This window comes from Sylvia atricapilla, chromosome 1 (assembly GCF_009819655.1).
Source record: "Sylvia atricapilla isolate bSylAtr1 chromosome 1, bSylAtr1.pri, whole genome shotgun sequence".
Classification (NCBI taxonomy): domain Eukaryota; kingdom Metazoa; phylum Chordata; class Aves; order Passeriformes; family Sylviidae; genus Sylvia; species Sylvia atricapilla.
This window is the reverse complement of record NC_089140.1, coordinates 63,223,560-63,243,473: the sequence shown is the minus strand read 5'-3', so window position 1 is coordinate 63,243,473 and position 19,914 is coordinate 63,223,560. Positions and strand designations below refer to the sequence as shown.

The following is a 19,914-nucleotide window of genomic DNA, read 5'->3' as shown; positions in this document are numbered from 1 at the left end:
CTGCAGTCCCAACTCCTGGCCCTGTCACACAATCTTCATATAATAGTCTGCACACAGGCAAGAGAGAGGACTAGGCATTTATAAGAATCAAATAAAATAAAAATTTGGGTGGTTTTTTGTTTTAATTTACCAGAAAGTCCCCAGTCTTGCTTTCAGAGGCCACAAAGCTTCTGGCATTAGGAAGGGTGAGGTCTCTTGCTTTGCACTACCCTCTTCCTTGTCCACCATAAAGCTGTTACGAAATTACGAAACAGACAGTCTGATTCACAAATAATACCTTCCTTACCTCTTTTTCTGGCACACAAGGAACTCTCTTTCTTTCCCTCACCCAGCTTCCTTTACATGCACACACATTTAACCACTTCTTAGCAGACAAAACAGGCAGCATATATTATCTGCCCTAACTGGAATCTGCACATTTGCAAAAAAAACACACCGAGATTGAAATCAATTTACCTTCTATCCATGCACACATATAAAAAGAGATGTGGAACACATCATGCACACAACAGATCAGCACGGCCATGAAGGATCCAGTCTGTCATACATATTAAATCTTGAGCGACATGTTGTTGCCAAAGTTGATAACTTGAAATTTAAAAAATGTATACAGTAGTCCAGTGTATTTTTTTTAAAGTTTGGTATCCGGGCAATTTTGCTTACAAATATTCTATTAGATCGTATTGTGTCAATGCACCTTAGAATTGCGGGAGTCTGCTACTTTCTGTTAGACATTTAAACCCAGTTACGAGACTAGAAATCGTATTTTAACTACAAGATGTGTTAAGGACCAAAAGCAACCTCCATCTACAAAGGGAGTTGAGACAGCTCAACTGTCATTGACAGCTCAATGACAGCATTGCCAAAGCTAAACCTCCACTACTAAAAAAAACGAAGTTCAAGTTCAAAACTCAAAGTTCAGCATTTACACAAATTTAAACATTGACTTGTCTCCGCCTTAAATGACTGTGAGCACAGAAAAACACATCCAGAAGTCAGAAACATGGATAGAAGTGCTCAAAGTGAAAGCACACAGTACAATCACCCCTGATCAGCACTCAGGTGAGTAACACCATTTCCTGCAGAGCTGTAATACTTTCTCCTGTGGGATTTTGAAATCCTTGCCAAATCAGTAAGCACGGCAGCTTCTCTCAAATAAACTGGAAGAACTGCAGTCACTTAAACAGTAAGGATGATATAAAATAGGGATCAAATAGAGGCTAAAAACACTGTCCTATGGTCTTGCTTGCAGTGACTTGTGGAAGGGGAACTGGAACATGAAGATTCTGCATGCCCACACATACATGTGTGCATTTGTGAGAGTGTTTATGCACATTTTCTCCTCTGTACTCCAGAAACTGGAACAGGAGTAATGGCCTTCTAAAACCATCCATATTCTTGTCCTTCCTGTGCTTGCGAGGTAGAAACACTTAAGAAAAATCCAGTTAACTGATGACATGAGTTTTTACCTTGAGCTTTTCAAAGATGTATGAGGTATCATCTGGAAAGCAAACACTCGCACACAGAAGTGCATTTACCCATTTCCCTTGAAATTTGAGCAGTACTCCATATTTGAAATGCAGGCCTGGATTTAACTTTTACAGCACTTTTTCATATTGCAGAACAGACACGGGTAGAGAGCTGCTGAGACATTGCCTCTTACCTGCAGCAGTCACAACAAGCATTCAACATCCCTGGATTTACAGATAGCTAAGAACATTGATTACAGATTTCACCTCGACTAATATAGAAGAATCGATGGAGAACTGGAAGGGGAAGGTAATCTGTGTGACAGTGCTCATGAAATGGGTTTTCATTTCTAAGATGTGACAACAGTAGAGAAAGGACAACAGACTCAAAAAAAACCCACACAAAAAACCAAACCAAAACAAACAAACAAACAAAAAAAACCAAAACAAACCCCCACAGAAACTAAAGAAAAAAAAAAAATCCAGACCAAAACAATTTTCATTCAGAGGAAAAGCGTTAAGCACAGGCCATTACGGCTGTTCACTAAGTTCTCTAACAACTGGAAAATGAGAAAATGATCACAGTAAAAAGTGGTAACACAATTACATGACTAAGGGCAAACATATAGAAAAAGAAAAAGCATATATTAAGATCAAAAAGGCCAAGGAGCTAAAGAAACTACAGCTGGCAAGAGACTAAAACAGAAAAGAAATTATAAATACCTTAAAAATACAAGATAACCAACAATGGAGGAGATAACGCACCACGCAAGGAAGGAAAACAAATAGCCTGACTAAAGTGTTCTGGCTTCTCTTGCATTAACCTTCACCAGAAGTGCCTCTGACTGAGTATTTATCAGATACAGAACATAATCCATTTCAGTAAAAAGACTAAGACAGGAACCCCAGTAAGGCAGAAGATACCTGAATGACTTAGGGCATGGCTCCTAGAAAGAGAGTTTACCTGATTCCAAATCCTAAAATAATTCTTGAACAAATCATCAAACAGTTAATTTGCAAGCACACAAATGATTATAAAATAATGTTAAAAACAAAACAACAAAATCTACCCAGGGTTTTACCAAAATAGCAAATCAAGCAATTTAATCATCTTCCAACAGACACCTGGCTCAGCAGGTAAAGGAGCACCTGTATTTCAGTAGGATTCCAGTCACTGTCCCCTGGGACATTCCATCAAACTCCTGAGACCCGTGCCAGACATATTTACTCCAAAGCGGCTTTACAAGAGACTCAATAAAGTCATCCTCAAGAAAAGTTTTCACTGTTATAGTTCACTATTGTCCTGACAGGCCATTTATCCTGTCTTTCTGCAAGGACTTGGCTTTGCCTTGGTTCTAACCAAGTATTTTCATTATTCTAAAATTTGACAGTGAAACACACCTGGAAGGAACCCACAGGACAAGATAAAAATCAAAGGCACTCCTGAAGAACCTATTTCAGAACATTTCTACAGTAAGAGGAAGTGCTATATTCAGGAGGCACAAAGTATATGTCGGGGAAGAATAACATTCGGGGACTGCAGTGAGCTGCAAAATGCAATGGCAATACAAAGTGCACAAATCACTTTTTGAGAGCTACTATTAAAGATGTTGAAAGCAAAGGGTAGGTGCACAGGCTTTCTAAAGAGAGCTGGACCCAGCACTGGGGCCACACTGAGAAAAAGTTAGATAGAGGAGCAAGTCTAAAAGAACACAAAGTGCTCTGGGTATTTGGGAAAAAAGACTGTTGCTGAAAAGCCAAAGGCGTCGGTCTTACTCTGAAAGAAATCACTATGGGACAACTCTGTAACAGCCTTCTGATGCAGAAGAAGCTCCTCTGAAATGAAACAGTAATTGCTGTTTCCATGTTCACTGGGAAAAGCAGGAGAAAAAAAAAACACCTTTAAATGCATATAATGATCTGAGGCACAACTAGAAAAACTTGCCCATTAGTAGGAAAGGAAAACACTGGAAGAAGCTGTCAATGGACATTGTAGGGACTCCTCTACAGGAGGTTTTCAGAAGGTTCCAAGAGGCTATAGCTGCATTACTGTGCTGTCAGGTATAATCAAGACAAAACCTCAGTGTGAGCAGCCAGGCTGCATGGAGGCACCTTGTCACTCCAGCCTGCTGATGATTTTTTCTGAGGAAGTTGTAACCAGAAGTGTGAAGGGCCACCCAGGGCACTCCTGCAGCAAGGGCTTGTGACATGGGGGCTGAGAATGGAACACAGTAAAGTGCTCATGGAAAAAGGCAATGTCCTCACAGCTTCTCCAGTTCAAAGGAAAACATGTCATGACCACCATCAGTTTTGAGACAGAACCTCCAATACTAGATAGTAAGCACAACATTTTGGATTTTTATTCAAACTTAACAGGGAGTCCAACCATTAACCCAGCACTGCCAAGTCCACCACTAAATCATGTCCATAAGTGCCACATCAATGGGTCTCTTATATACCTTCCAGGGATGATGACTCAATCACTTCCTTAGGCAAGCCATTCTAATACCTGACCCCCCCCATTTTCAGCAAAGAAATTTTTCCTAATATGCACTCTAAACCTACTCTAGTGCAACTTGAGGCCATTTTCTCTGGTCTTATTTCTTGTTATCAAGAGGAAGAGACCAACTCCCACCTGGCTACAGCCTCCTGTCAGGCAGCTGTAGAGAGGGACAAGGTGCCCCCTGAGCCCCCTTTTCTCCAGGCTAAACACCCCCAGATCCCTCAGCTGCTCCTCATCAGACTTGTGCTCCAGACCCTTCTCCAGCTCCACTGCCCTTCTCTGGAAACCCTCCAGTGCCTCAGTGTCTTGTGGTGAGGGGCCCAAAACTGAAGGCAGTGTTTGGTACATGTGGCCTCACCAGGGCTGAGTTCAGAGGACAATCAGTGCCCTGGTCCTGCTGGCCACGCTCTTGCTGACACAGGTCAGGATGCCACTGGCCTTTTGGCCACCTGGGCACTGCTGGCTCTTGTTACACCACTGTCAACTAGCAACCCCAGCTCCTGTCTGTCCAGGTCCCTCTGCAGAGCCTTTCTGCCCTCAGCAGATTCCTGCCCAACTGGGTCTTCTCTGTGAACTGAGTGAGGATGTCCTCAGTCCCCTTGTCCAGGTCATTGATGAAGATGTTCAGCAGGACTGGCCCCAGCACTGAGCTCTGGGGAACACTGTGGGTGACCAGCTGCCAACTGGATGTGACTCCATCCACCACGACTCTCTGGGCCCAGCCATCCAAACAGTTTTTAACCCAGCTAACATCCATCCAAGCCTTGAACAGCCCGTTTCTCTGGGATAATTGTGTGGGAGGTGGAGTCAAAGGCTTTACTGAAGTCCAGAGGGACAACATCCACAGCCTTTCATTTATCAATTAGATCAGTCACCCAGAAGGAATAAACTACTGACATTAGTCCTACATGATCCAAAGTCTTGAGCCAAAGGTGAAACTAGGGATATGAAAAATCTTATCTTTGCTTTTCAGCTATGTTCCCAGTTTTGCTGACATATAATTATCTTCAGACCACTCTTTTCTCTCCTTTACTGAACACTTGTCCTGCAGCAAAACATGGTATGATAGATTTCAAATTTTCATGTCTTTATTAAAAAAAACCAGGACCAGCACAGTCTTGCCGCAATTGGTTTGTTAGATTTGAACTGGCCTACATACACACCCCTGCATAGCACCTAGGTTCAGCCTCCAAAACCATACACAAAAAACAAACAACCAGCCAGATAGCAACCACAGTGATAAGAGCAACATTAGTGATACTGACAACGGTTTTGGTCCCAGACAAATCCAAGTTATGCAACTGATCTCGAATTCATTGATAAAAATAGTTCTGCGCTTCAAAGATCTGTGCAGAGGTAAATTACCATATTACACCAAGAGAGGGCTCCATTGAACTACATTTCCCTTGCTCACAACCCTTTAAAGTAGGAAGACTTTGCAAGATGGCAAAGGAGCAAGCAAAAGAGATAAGGAACCTGGGACAAGTGCAAGGGCACATCAGAAGAAGTAAGACAGAAAAACAGAAACAGAGAGGAAAAAAGTAAAAATCTCTGGTAATTTCTAGTGTTCTGCCTTTATTTTCTGTAAGACTTAACCAAACAAAAAAACACACAAATAAACCACGCAAATGCAGTGATTATGGAGCAAAAATACAGTGGAAGGAGGAAGAACATGTGGCTGGTACCCTGGGAAAAGAATCTCTTTGTGGAAAATACTGAAAAAGTCAAAGACTCAGGACAACAGCAAGAAATTTTGCAATGCTCTAAAACTGAGAAGTCTAGGCTTTTGTACAAAATTAAGTTTTTCTGTCAGGTAAAACATATTATCCACCTTTAATTAGTTCAGGTCACATTTTCATTAAAAATGTGTAAGAAAGTACTTATGCTATTGTGGGTTGCAGAAGAAAAATCAGGCGCCTGTTTTTGGAAGAAAAAGAAAACCCACATCATCTTGACTTAAACTGCCCCTTATTTTCTGAAGCCTGGGGACCACCCTTGCTGATGTGTCCATGTGGTGTGACTGCTGGTTGTACTGCTTCGCTTTAAAATTTCTCCATTGTGTGTCACACAATAAAAAGCATTTAATACTCTACGAAGCAAAACCACTTGGATTGTGGACCAAACTGTTCTACACTTGTCTTTTTCCTTTCAGAACTACCTTCACAAGTGGCAGCAGTTGACTTTGACAAAAAGTTTTAACCAACAAAACTCTGATGATACAACTTTGAAGCATTTCACATAAGTGTTCCAGGAGGTTAAAAGAATTAGGAAATGCATTCTTATGTTTTGGAAACTTGTTCAACACCATTAGCTCATGACAGAACATGTCACAGCAATACTGCTGTGACACAAGATACTGCTAATCACAAGATACTGCTAATCACAAAAAAAGAAATCCAAAAGGGTGCAAAGCAGACATCCACACTTGTGCCTCGATAAGGGCAAATTGCCAAGAACTGAAGCCTTACAGAGGTACAGACACACTGTGAATAGCCTTCAGGATCTCAAATCTGATTTAGAAGGTAACACAAAATTGGTGGAGGCATTTCACAAGAACTTAAAACCACCACTGAAACACAGAAGATTTTAAAGATTTCCTCAGCAAGAGCATCACTGCTTTTCTTTTTGCCTTTTTTGATTTCCAAGCCTGTGACTCAGAGGTGCCATTAAAAGGCCTCGAAAGCCCCTCTACAAGGTGGCAATTCCAGCTCCACTGAAGACCAGGTCAGCTTACTTAGAAGAAAAATTTTTACATATCAACAAGTAAAGACTGTCTCCAGTCAGCCCATTGAGAATTCATCACTGCAAAACAACCAATCAAGCAAAACCAAAAAACCCAAGCAAACAAACACAAAATCCAAACCAAACCAACCAACCAACCCCAACAAAAAAGCCAACCAAATCAACATCCTCCGCCCCCCAAAAAACCCCAATCCCCCTAAAAGGCTTAAGTGCAGCAAGCTTTCTGTGTACTGCACTGCCCTAGTGCAGGTACTCTGCTGACCCAGCCTGAATAAGGACAGTCACAAGCAATGAAAGATTGGCCTGCTAAACTGAACTCACGCCTTAATTCAACTTAGGTTGGAACAAATCTCTTTGCTGAGTTTTTCTGCTAGCTTTCAAGCAAGTAACATGGAACTCTAAAAATGTCTCCCACCAGGAACCCCCACTGTGAATGAGGCAATATTTTGCAGCATCTTCTTTATGCAGCAGGCAAAACATTTTTCCCAGAGTCTGAGGTCTGTGCTGCCCATGTGCAAACCAGAGCACGTGAGTACAATGTCAGGTCCTCCAGAGCACCAGTGAGCTTCTGAGATAAGCCAAACAGACCAGTTCCTTCTTCCACGTGCTGCTAGCCTTGGCACTGCTAGCACAGAGTGCCAGTCAGAAAGGTTTCATAAACAGCAATGTGAACTTTACTCTTTCATATGAATATACCAGATAATAAAAGAACAGGATTTCCAAGAACACTTTATCATACTGACTTCCCATGTACGTATTTTTCTTTTTTCCTTTTTTGTTTTTTTATCACTGAAAATTAACTGCTGCTTCAGAGCATGCTTTTAAGGATTGCCACGTTCGATCTACCCCAAGCAGTTGAAAAAGGAGCTCAAAACCTGAAAAGCCTTTGTTTCCGATGTGTCCACAGTGGAGTACAACTCCTTACCTGTTTCCTTAAGTCCTGAGCCGATCTGTGAAGAGCGTGGTGGTTGTTAGCCGTGAGCCCTTTCGTAGAGGAGCCAGTGTTTGTAGTAGCGTGGTGATTAGCAGCAGCCTGGTCTTTTCGACTCTCAGCCTTATGTTCGCTGTTCCTCTCCTTCCCTGGGGTGGCCTCTTTGCTTTTGTGTTTCTGAGCAGGTTCTTTCTCCTTCGATGATTTGCTGGACCCATTGAAAACTAAGAAGAGAGAAAATCAGGTTATTAAGGGGAAAAAAAAAAAAAAAGAAAGGAAAAGTATGCAAGTCCAAACACTTCATTCAAAACATCACGATCTTCTCTGCTCTCAGTATTGGATATTTAGTGAATGCCTTCTTACATTGAAAGTTAAATCAATATAGAAATAGCCCTATTTTGCATATTTCTTTAGATGAACAGATTTACTGAAGTATTTCCTCTGCTTGTTAGCACATATTATCTTCAATATCCAAATTAAAACATACAAGGTATATTACTGTTTTGACTGACCTAGATTTAGAATTATGAGTTTGATTTTTACTTGTGACAGTTTTAATTATCTTTCTTTGCTCTTGCAGTGAGGGAATTCTAAACATAACCTAAACAGAAAAAAGATTTATTTTTATACCAGTGTAGAAGAAAGGAAACGTTCCATGAAAAAGCATGTTTTGTTTTCATCAATACCCAAACTGCTGAATCAAACTGACAGCAGTTTGCCTATAGCAGACAAGCTGCAAATAGAAAAAAGGTACTTCTGCAAAGAAAGGAAAATACTGAAACCATTTTGGAACATGTGACATGAAGTAACTCTGGGACCGATGCTGAGCGCCACAACCTTTAAATGAAGGGATAAGTGCGGAACAGACACATTTATCTTTTGCACAACAAATATTATGCAAACGTATACAAGCAAGTTTTGTTCTTGTCTCTCAGTTGAATTTATTAAAGAATAGACACAGCTCTTCTGTTGTCAGGGAACATGAAAAGCTGAAGCTAAAACAAACAAACAAACACATCACATTTCTCTGTTTGTTAATCAAAAATGTGCTGAATTTATGTCAGTGATGCCCCCTCTTCACTGGAGCACTTGACAGAGGTCCACAAGGCTTATGATCCAACATCCACAATGGCAAATGCCCTCCTGCCTTGTACTCTCGATTTCTACCCATCTTTCCTTGACATGGTTTAGGAAAGGATGCAAACAAGAAACTTCATAGATACTAAATAGCCCAACTACATAAAAATCTTATTTATTACACACAACATACACCATCTGTTTGGGAATAGTAACTAAATGCATCAAGTTACTGTTTTCTTGTAAAATGAAAGCCACCTTTTGTCACTAAAGGTGATATTCCTACAACACACAGTTGCTTATCTAAGTTGTGAAGCTTAGGTGTCTCTACAGATGTAGAGTATTAACAGTAGGAGCAGCAGTTAGAATACTAATAAAAACCCAGCTATTCTGCTGGACAGAAGAGGGGTAGCTAAGCTGCTTTTGAGCAGACCCTACCTCCAAACCTTCCCAAGCAGCTATCCAGCTTCTCGCAGCTGGAACCCCAACAAACTATCGACAAATTTGATTTTCAGGTCACTTACTATATTTTCAGTTCCTTTATCATATTCAGTCAGTCATAAGTGTTGAAGCAGATTACTAAAAAAAGAAAAAACTGCAATTGCTTTTCCTCCTCCCTTCCTTCCCACTTGCATAAATGGAGTAAGAATGAGAGAAAAGCTGTCAGCAGTGGAGTCACCACAAATTTCCCCATGGTTCTATCACTCCTGAGCTCAGGAGCAACTGGTGCTGCCCCAGCCAGCTAAGGATTTCTCAGTGTTTTCTGCAAAAATCACATAACCCTTGTGTCTCATTTCCAGTGATGGAACTGATAATAACTGTCAATCCCTCTCAGGAAGTTCATGACAATACATTCATCCTCCTTTGTAAGGAATTCTCACATCAGATGGAAGGGGCTACAGATGAACAAAGCACAAATATTTATTTTTAATAAGACATAGCACAAACAACCAATGGCAGCTTTGTTAATACATATTTTAATCATTTAGAGTGATACCTTCCTTTGAAGGGAACAAACTGCCTATACTGATTTGCTCCTATGGAAATATTCAAGTCAGAGAGATTAATTTTCTGTAATCAGTTGCCACTTTAAAAAAACGAAGATTACTAAAACAGAAAACACAGCCAAAAAGTCCAAAAAGTCAAATTGTGCACATCTCTGGTTCACCAAAAAAAAAAAAAAAAAAAAAAAAAAAAAAAAAAAAAAAAAAAAAAAAAAAAAAAAAGGCAGCAAATATAAGACAAGGTGTATTTTATATGCAACAGCTCATTAAATTTAAGTGTCGTGGGAATCCTGCCAGTTTTACCCTCTGAGTAATTATCTTTTGTCTTAATTTGTAAGATTTTTGAAAGGGGGAAGAGAGAAACAGGAGTAGTAAAACATTCAGTCTCACAGGAAAAGCTTAAAAGCTTAAGTCTGAAAACACAACAAAGGTAGATGCAAAACAGTTTTTGTCATGATGTCTTCTAGTTAAACAGTAGATGGTATCAGTTTCTATAAAAATCAGTATTTGTTTCTTCCAACACCTAGATTACTGTTACATCCAGCTATAAAACATTTCTGCAATAGTAAGTTCTGAAAAATCCACAGACATACTATGTGAAAACTATCAAAATGTTAACTTGATTAATTACAGAATGCTACCACAAGCCAAGCATTTTGGGGGTGAGAAATCCCCGAGACTATCATTTTCCTCCCATCTCACTAAAAATGTTGAAGCAGGTTATTTAGACAATAAATTTATTTAGTACCATACAGAATTAAACTCTGGCCCCAAACAACTAGTAAGATGGTTCAAAGAAAAAAATGTATCACCAACAAAAGACCAACTCACCCCCCTCCTCCCTCAATCTCACTGTTGAAGAGTAACTGATAATAAGCCAGCAACAATTACTTCTCTAAGGAAGGAGAAAAACTCTGCATTAAATATTACTGAGACCAAATCTGATTAAACAATGAAACTATTAGTAATTCTTTTGTGCCTTCTTATGCAGCAAATTGCATTCTCCTTCATGTCTGCCAGCTCTTAAATATTTCTGATGCACTCAGAAAACCAGGAAAAAGGTGTATGTTGTGCTTTATGAAGCCCAGACAGATGTGTTCCAGGACAATCTCCCATGTTAGAAATAAGTCTGACATGCCAATATCCAATGTTTTGTTCCCAGCCACTTTAGTTCCTTGATAAAGAGTAGTCAATAAAGGTTTCACCCTTGAAGCAATAATTTCATTAAAATATAGACAAAAAACCAAGTCCAACCTACACTAGTGGTGAAACTTGCATTCATGAAGCAGAAATTATATGTAGTCTTGAATTATGATTATTTTATGCTACCTTAACCATCTCTCTATTTCCAGAACAGCTTTTAGTTCAAGGTAAGAAGCACTACTAACAAATAATTAAAAGTGTAAGTAAATTATTAGTGTTCAGACACTCCAGATAGAATAAATGGGTATCATTATATTCGTATCTATCTGAATGCTTATTCTCAAAATGCTGCATCCTCCAAAGCTATTATTATTATTAAACTGAAACAATAAGAGTCCCACAGTGAAATACTTGTGGGTCTTTTGGTTAGCAGTGATGATCAAATGCAAAGAAACTGAACCACTACATTCAAAACTCACAAGCACTGGGGGTTTTTAAACCACTAATATAATTTATGGCAGCAGAACAAAACCTTATGGCAGGCATGATCCCCACGGATGCATCACAGTGCTCCCTGCACCAGGGGAACTAGACCCCGAGCACCAATATTCACCCAGGTTCCCATACTGGGACTTTGGGGTATCTCATTTGAAACCGTGATAAAGAATCCCTACACAAATCACTGCAAACTGTGCAAATTGTGCCGGTATTAGGAGCAGCTTTAATAAAGTCTACAAAAATTTCTGGTCAAGTAAAGCCACAGATGTGCTCAATTACTACAGATTAACTAAGCATTTACTACAGGAATTGAGACTGTAGTGGGCAAAAAACATAGTATGTTTTCAGCAATTTTCCGAAGCATTGCTACAAATTAATCTGCACACAAACACTTCACAGGATACAGCCAGGCAGCCATTCAGAAACTGATTTATAATATGTACGAAAATCAGGCTTTCACTGTGGAGGCAGTGGAATTACTGGACTGGGTTCAGTCAGCTATTGACTCCATGGACAAAGCTTTGTTTCCCAGGCCCTGCTGGAGGTTACTGCTGCACCTGATAACGCTCTATACTTGAGATAACGGGGGAGGTTTAATATGGACTGCACAGGACTGAACCCTTTTGCTGTGTGCCAGTGGCTGGGAGATGAAGGCATGGAACCATACACATACACATGTGCTGCATGTTGCAGAGCTTGCACTGCATAAAGCAAGTGATTGCGCATTCATAAAACCATCCAGAAAAAAGGAGGAGAAAGAAGTGAAAGGGAAAAGTTTTGTTTTTAGAAGGAGAAAAGGGAACCTTGCCAATATTGTGAACCCGAGCCAGCTATTCCAGTGCAAACCTCATGTTGTTACATAGATCATGTTTGGGAAGAGACGTAGTATTAATCAACTTTCTGGCATGGAGTATCTGTTACTGTACAAAAACATTCTTGCTCTGGCATTAATTCAGTTCTAAGTCACTGTGAAAACATTTATGTGGCTCTCAAACTGTGTTAAAGGACCCAGGCAATAATTCTTTTCCCCTCCCAGAGGAGCTAAAACAACCTTCTACTTCCATAAAACACAGTATTTTAATACTGCCAATTGTTTTCCTTAAATGTTGGGTATGTTCTGACTTTGATAAATCATTTCCAGGGACAGAAGCTGTCTTCTGGAGCCCCCCAATGTGCTCTGCCTACTCAGAGTCAGGAGTAAAGGTGTACTTCAGAAGAAAAGGCCGACACCACATCATACGAAAGTGTGGTATTGCCGTTTCCACACTTCCCAAGCCCTAATGCAACACCACTCAATTGCTCAGTGGACAACACCGCATGAAAATTTCCATAGCTGCACGCTAGCAGGAGTCAAACAGGAGAGCCGTGGCAGAGAGGTAACACTGAATTCGTTTTTGACACCATCAGTAACACAGCTCAAGCCCTGCACACACAGGAATATATTGGGCCACCGGGAGAAGCGTTATTGGTATGAGACACCGCGCCACTGCTTGCAAAAATTCAATACCAAGTGTCTCGTCTCAGCACAAATTCATTACTCTCACCTAACCATTATGACACAAACAACATCAAAAGGGTCACTCACTAAGCAGCAAGTCCATACAAGAAGTGTCTGTCTGTTATCACGAGTCTCGCACCAGGATAACAATTTTTAAAAAAAATTTTTTTTGAGCAACTTCCAGCTCCCCTATTCTTCTCCACAGGTCATACATCTCACTACTGAAAATCCACAAATCCCCAAATGTGTTGTGCCTGATTTGCATATTTAAATATGCAAATTACTGCAAACCGGGTAATTTTCGTGTTACATATTTTTGCAGAAAAATTAAATGTGCAAAAATGTTTATTGCAACAATTACTGGTTCCATGGTCTTTCAACAAAAGGCTGTAAATCATCAAAATAATTGCCTACCCATTAACTATTGCAGCGCTCTGCCTGAAATTTTCTCATCTTCAAAATACATTTTTCTTCTAAATGTTTACCTCTTCAGGATTCGTTTCACTAAAAATGATGTACAAGCCCAAGGCTCTGTCTCATGTACCCACTCACAAATACCAAACTGAGTTAAAACCAAAACTAAATAAAGAACTGCAACCATAAATCAGAATTTTCTCACAGCATGCTCAAAGAGTAACGTATGTAGAAGATGTGCCATTCAAGCCCCAAGATGCACAAACGATACATTGAACTATACCCTGAAATAAGAAAAAAAGCTATCTACAATCTTTTCCTGCATCATCTTTGTACTACTACACATGTAAGGAAATTACTCTGCTAAATTACCCATTGCAAATTGAGAAGTGAAACGTTCTTCTGTGTCTCTGGTAAGTGAGTAAGACCAGTGAAGCAGAGTATAGTGTTTCTTGCAATGCTTGTTTACTATGCACTACTGCCAGGTCTGTTTTGGAATTTGAGCCCCAAGAGGAAAAAAAAAATCTATACAGTTTTCTCCCCTGTTCATTTCAGGCAAAAGGCATGCAGAGAAGTTTTTATCTCATCATGTTAACAAAACACAGCATGAACCAGCAACCATTTCTGACCCTGTAGGTTTGCTGGCGTACTGAACCTGGTTTACTCCAGCTAAGGACACCAGACTTGCCCTTCATGAAGAAGTTTGGTTACAAATAACAATGGTCAATTCTGTTTTCATAAAAGTAAATTGGAACTTATTTGTCTGTCTCTGGCATTCAGAGACAACAGGACATTCCCAGGTATGCTGACCCAGATGTGCACTCCTCCCTGCCTTTGAGCTGCTGTGCTCCGGTGAGAAGTATCTAATTCCCCAATCATTCTTCCTGAGAAAATTAGTCAACCATTATTACAGGAACTGTAGCCTGCTGCACACAATGTCAAAGTTGTCTACACAACTGTATCTGTATATGCTGCTCCTCCTGAGGCACTTTTCCAGCCCACAAGCCCTTTCAAGTACAGTATCCTCCTTTGCTCCTGAGATGGGGCTGATAACCCAACAACTCCCCAGCTCCACCTTCCAGCTCTCTATCACAGCCTGCCTAGCAAAATTCTTGGCACCTGCAAACATTTTTCTTCAGGAGCCTGCAGAGAAAACTTTCCATTGTGCCAGAATGAAATCAAACTAGGATTTATTTAGTTGCGAGGAATTCAAAGAATTAGGTTTAAAGGAACAAACACCTAAGCCTACCCTCTTACCTACAACTTGGAATTTCCTCTGAGCAGCAGGGAGATGCAATTTAGACCCAGTACATCCCTGGAAAGATTTGCGCACTCCCTTTTACACACTCCCATGAATGCAGGGAATAAACACTTCTCCTGCCAAACATTTCACTTTGCTCTTTTACAGCTGGATGTGCATGCAGCACATCCGCAGCACTATGAAAGGAGGATGAAAAGGCACAGGTAACAATTTGATGCTTTAAATTTATCTGTGTAAGCAGTAAGGTTGAAAGGCAACAAGTCAGTGGAGCTAATTACTGCATCTTGTGCAGCAAGCTATGCCACGTGCTATACGTGCTTCCCATTCACACCCAGGCGTTCTCGGCTGAGTTCGCTCTCCAAAAGGTGGCTCAACAGGCTCAGTTATAACAAATAGTTTGGTGTGCAATCTTAATAATGCCCCATATTGGCATCGGAAGAGGATATTGACAAATGACTTCGCCCAGAAAAATTGTTCTGGCCCCCATTGAGCAGAAAGCAATCATTTGACACTGTCTAATGACATTAATCAAGCTCTGAACCTTTGTTGTTGTATGTCATAGCAAATGCTTAGCATTTTCAGGTCCAAAGTGCTTGACTAGACATTGTATATTAAAAACAAAAGACTTTAATTCATTAAAAATAGACTCTCACGCTAGATTAAGTTCATTTGCTGCACCCGTCCCTGGTCTGCCTTTGTGTGTGGTCTCATTTAAAACAGACACACATGAACCAGAACCTACTTTATTCACATGAAACAAAAATACTATTGGCTGTCAACCAACATAACAGACACTGAAGAATGGGAATACCCCTGGGTAAGGAAATTTTAATTAAAAAAAAAAAAAAGAGAGAAGTAGAAAAAAAGAAATTACAATGACGAAGAAGAAGCAGCTGCCTTCTCTGGGAATTCCTGTTTCTTCACCTTTGTCAAAACATCTCACATTGTCTCCTATGTATTTTATAAAGGTCTTTTGCAGCTCTATTAAAGCAGCAGCTTCATTTACACTCTCTCTGATCTATATTGATAAAGATTATGAACAATTATATGGCTCATTATGTTTGCCTTTACTTACTCCCAATTAAGATTTCAGGTGTCTCTGGTTTTGAGCTAATTTCAAAGTGGCTGCCATCTGGGACATTCACAAGGAACACGATCAGTTCCTTCTGCAGTGATTTAAAACTCGAATGGAACAGTTCTGTTACATGCAGCCTCATTCTCCATATGCAGAGTTATGTGCCTCTTATTTTGGGGGGTTATTTAGAAATCAATCCTGAGTGCCAAGTTTTGATCTATGGCTGGTAAAGCTCCTGGCCACAGCTGACAGTTGAAATGTTATTAGGCATAACACCCCCTTGCAATTATCCACAAATCGTTCACAAAAAGTGAGGTTTTGAGCTTGGGTGTGCAATAAAAACAGATTCAGATGCAGTCATGAAAAAATTTTGGCATATGTAACAAAGGCACCCTTTATAGAAAACTTCTTTTGAAAGGCAAAGATGAGGATCAGCACAGTGAAGTAATTGGGATCTACTAATCTCTTCTTTGGAGCAAGGTAGCATGAAAGAACAAACAGAGCAGGCACAGGTCACCTCTCAAAAAGTGCACTGTGAGAAGACTTTCCTCTCAGTCCTCCTACTAAAAGGAGAAGAGCAGTCACCAAAAGAAAGATTTTCATAGAAAACTAATAGTGAGGAAGGGAACAGAGAGCATAGGCTAAATTTTGAAATTGTGTCAGGCAGAGATGGCACAGAGTTATGAAACAAGAGCTCCTGCTGGAGCAAGAACCACATCACACAGATGCTGGCAGGGGAGCATTACAGCAGGGCTTAAGAAATTTTCAGCACAGCTTCAAATCTTCCATTATACACTAGGTAATGTTGCAATATACATGGATCCATTTTTCAAGATACGACACAAGGACATTGTGACACAATTACTGAGTAATTAATGCAGCTTTTGCTCATTTTCAGAGAAGTAACTGACTTGGAAAAGTTTCTTACATAAAATTTTTCAATCAACAGCATGAATGTGCTATTAACCTACTGCAAGTGTGGTCTCAATACTGCATGAGAGAAATTAAGTGTTGCCCCTGGCATATGTTTTGATAACATTTATGAATGCATATATTTAATTTTGATAAAATAAAGTCATTCTAAATCAAACATCAGTCTCAAAAAAGCCAGAGAGCATGACTGTGTGTCTATATGTGTGTGCGTGTGTGTGTACATACATAAATACATCTCATAGAATCACAAGATTTTTTTAGACTGGAAAAGACCTTTAAGGTCATTGAATCCAACCACAAACCTAACACAGCCAAGTCTCCAACTAAAAAATGTCCCTGAGTGCCACATCTATATGACTTTTAAATACCTTCATGGATAGTGACTCAACCACTTCCCTGGGCAGCCGTGACAACACTTTCAGTGAAGAAAATTCTTCCTAATACTTAATCTACACCTTTCTTGGTGTAACTTGAGGACATTTCCTCTGCTCCTATTGCTTGTTACATGGAGAGGAGATGGAGTCCCACTTCAGTACAGATATGTGTATATTTATTTATTTAAGAGCATGTGTGTGTGTGTATAATTCCCACTCTGCAGTAGCTCTGCACAGAGAGAGGTTCAGATTGCCAGAAGAGACAGGTTAAACCACAAGATGTTAAAACTGCATCTTCCTCCACCACTTTTTCAATCAGATCTAGAAGAACGGACAAGGAGTGAGCACATTCAGGTCGTACATTTTTTTACTAGGGAGTACAGGAGAAGAGCACTACTTAGGACCTACCTTGCCCATTTGGTACATGTTTATGCGTTTTTCCTTTCCTGGGGGTTGACTGGCATGATGATGAAGCATTGTTTGTGGCTGTTTTTGTGTCCTCTGTCTCCTCCTCCTCCTCTTCTTCATCCTCATCATCCTGAGAGCTTCCAAAATATACCATGTTGCTGGGCAGGGCTGGAGAACCTGATCATTATAAAGAAATGGCTCATTAGCATCATTACATTCACTTACTGCACTAACTAGACGGATCACAGCCTGCTTCAGCATCACACAGAGCAAGGGGAGAGCAGGACTCAGAGCTGGGAGGTCAGACCAGTGCATGACTAACTAGAGGGTTTTTATTTATCAGTTTTTACTAATATGATACGCATGTGCTTGAAAAGCAGGGTTCTCCCCCCCTCAAGCGCATTCTCTTCATACTTCAGACAATCAGTCTTGTTACAAGCCCTAATTAATAGCTCTGTGTATTCAGAAAAGGACTAATGCACATACTTCATTTCAAATGCGTGCTCAAGTGCCTTGCTGAAATCTTAACACACAACTAGAAGCTTAAATCTTTTCCAAACAGAAGAAAAAAGAGCAAAAACCAGTCTGCACCACGGTGATATTTTTGAGTTATCATTACAATAAAGCATTTAAAGTTCACAATACTTTGCAGACATCTACAATATTGTACACAATGTTTTGGGGTATTCTGTAGTAAGCAATAAAGAGAAAAGCCAAGACATTGAGAAGCTTATTTGCCTAGAGGATTCCTGGCAAAGGAGAAAAAAGAGGAAAGGCCTTCTGATTCCCTGTGTGCTCCTCTTGAGGATGTTGCTTCTGATCTCTTGATTACTTCCCATGGCACTCCCATGATTTTTAAATGTAGAAATACTGCTGAGAACTAATGGGCACTTTCCCATGTGCTCAGTATCACTTTCTACTTCAAAAACAGTCTCCTGTCTATCCCCTGGAGGGACACTAGCCCTAAGAGCCTTCCAGTTATTCCCAAAGAAAAATTTCTTCTAAAGAAAGTGAAAAAAGTATAGTCACCACACTTGGCTAATAGCAACTTCAATTACTTTCCTGCAGATAAATAAAACAAAAGGACAAAGAGAACTGGGCTAGAGACCAACACAAGGTAGTGGCTATTTGGTTGATGCTTCCTTAGGAAGTGCTTCTGGCTTCAGGCTCTTCAGAACTGCAATTCAGTGTTTGGTTTTGAGCTGTTGGTGTTGCCACTGCCAACAACTAACTAAAGCTTGTTTTTTGACTGTATTTTCTGCTTCCACCAGGTTTGTACAAAATACTCTTAACTATAAAAATGACTTTTTAATGAATGAATTACATAAGTATGGCACAAAAACTAGGATAGGGTGTTTCTGCAATGAATCATCCATTCCTGAATTACTGGTTTTGATTTTGATTGGGATGGAGTGCATTTTCTTCATAGCAGCTGGAACAGGGCTATGTTTTGGATTTGTGCTGGGAGCAGGTTTCATAATACTGCAGTGTTTTAGCCATTGCTGAGCTGTGCTTGCACGGTGTCAAGGCATTTTTTTGCCCATTTTTCATGCTGCTCTACCAGCAAGCAGGCTGGGGTGCACAAGGAGCCAGAGGGGACACAGACAGGATAACTGGCCAAAGGGATATTCCAGCCCACAGGACTGTTCTCAGCCATAAGAGCTGGGGGAAGGAGGAAGGTGTTACACCATTTGTATTCCCATGTAACCATTTTATGTGATGGAGCTCTTCGTCCTGGGCACGGCTGAACACCTGCCTGCCAACAGCGAGCAGCAAATGAACTCCTTGTTTCACTTTGCTTGCAGCTTTGCTTTGCCTATTAACCTGTCTTTATCTCACTCCATGAGTGTTCTTACTGAAAACTGACCCTTCCAACTCTCTCCTCCATCCCACTGAAGGCTTACCCCCACCTGTAAAGACGTTTGCTTTTGGCCTCTGTAACAGCCCCTTCAGAACTGTGGCTGCCTTGGGGAGCAAGAGAGAGAAACTCCTCACCACCATCCTGTGCTATGTGTGAGTGGTAGCCCTGGGGCAGCCAGGAGAAACACTACAGCAGCATTGAGGGCATGATGATTCTTCCCCCCTGAAATTGTGTATTATTCCACCCAACCGAGACAGAAACGTATGGACACATATGGTTATCCTGGGGGAAAAGGCTTTTGCACGGCACAGATTCCATGTTTATACAGACTGATGATCAAATTAAGACTGCTGACATATTTCACAGCATGGAAGCTGTAGCAACTTACAGAAACAAAAAACCTTCACATTTTTTATGCAAGCCCAGAACTTTCTGGCACAGTCTAAGCAACCAAACATAGTAGGTAAGAGGTGCTGACAGGCACATTAATAATTCTACTTGTTGGGGAGTTTTAAGTCTCAACAGCAAGAAACTAGAAGACTCTAAAATAAGTTACTCATAAGACAGTGCTGCCTGAAAAAGAAATTGGTTTTTTTCTTCCATATAGGTACGCAAAAGTGTAGTATGGATTCAGAAACTGGATGCAAGTGCATCAGTTCTTATCAGAATCTGAACTCTGACACCATTGTGCGTTGACAAATGATGGTGTAAAAGAATTTCACT

The 19,914-nt window shown here is 40.4% G+C and overlaps 1 protein-coding gene across 1 annotated transcript in view; it reads right to left on the bottom strand.

The window, feature by feature from the left end:
- Positions 1-19,914, bottom strand: part of JARID2 (jumonji and AT-rich interaction domain containing 2) — an 89,608-nt gene that overhangs the window by 26,825 nt on the left and 42,869 nt on the right. Inside the window, exons 3-4 of the mRNA XM_066324240.1 lie at positions 17,331-17,507; positions 7,640-7,869 (exon numbers count right to left, since the gene is read on the bottom strand). Of these exons, the coding sequence (XP_066180337.1) occupies positions 7,640-7,869; positions 17,331-17,484 (384 nt within the window). The 5' untranslated portion in view covers positions 17,485-17,507. The remainder of the gene's footprint in view (positions 1-7,639; positions 7,870-17,330; positions 17,508-19,914) is intronic.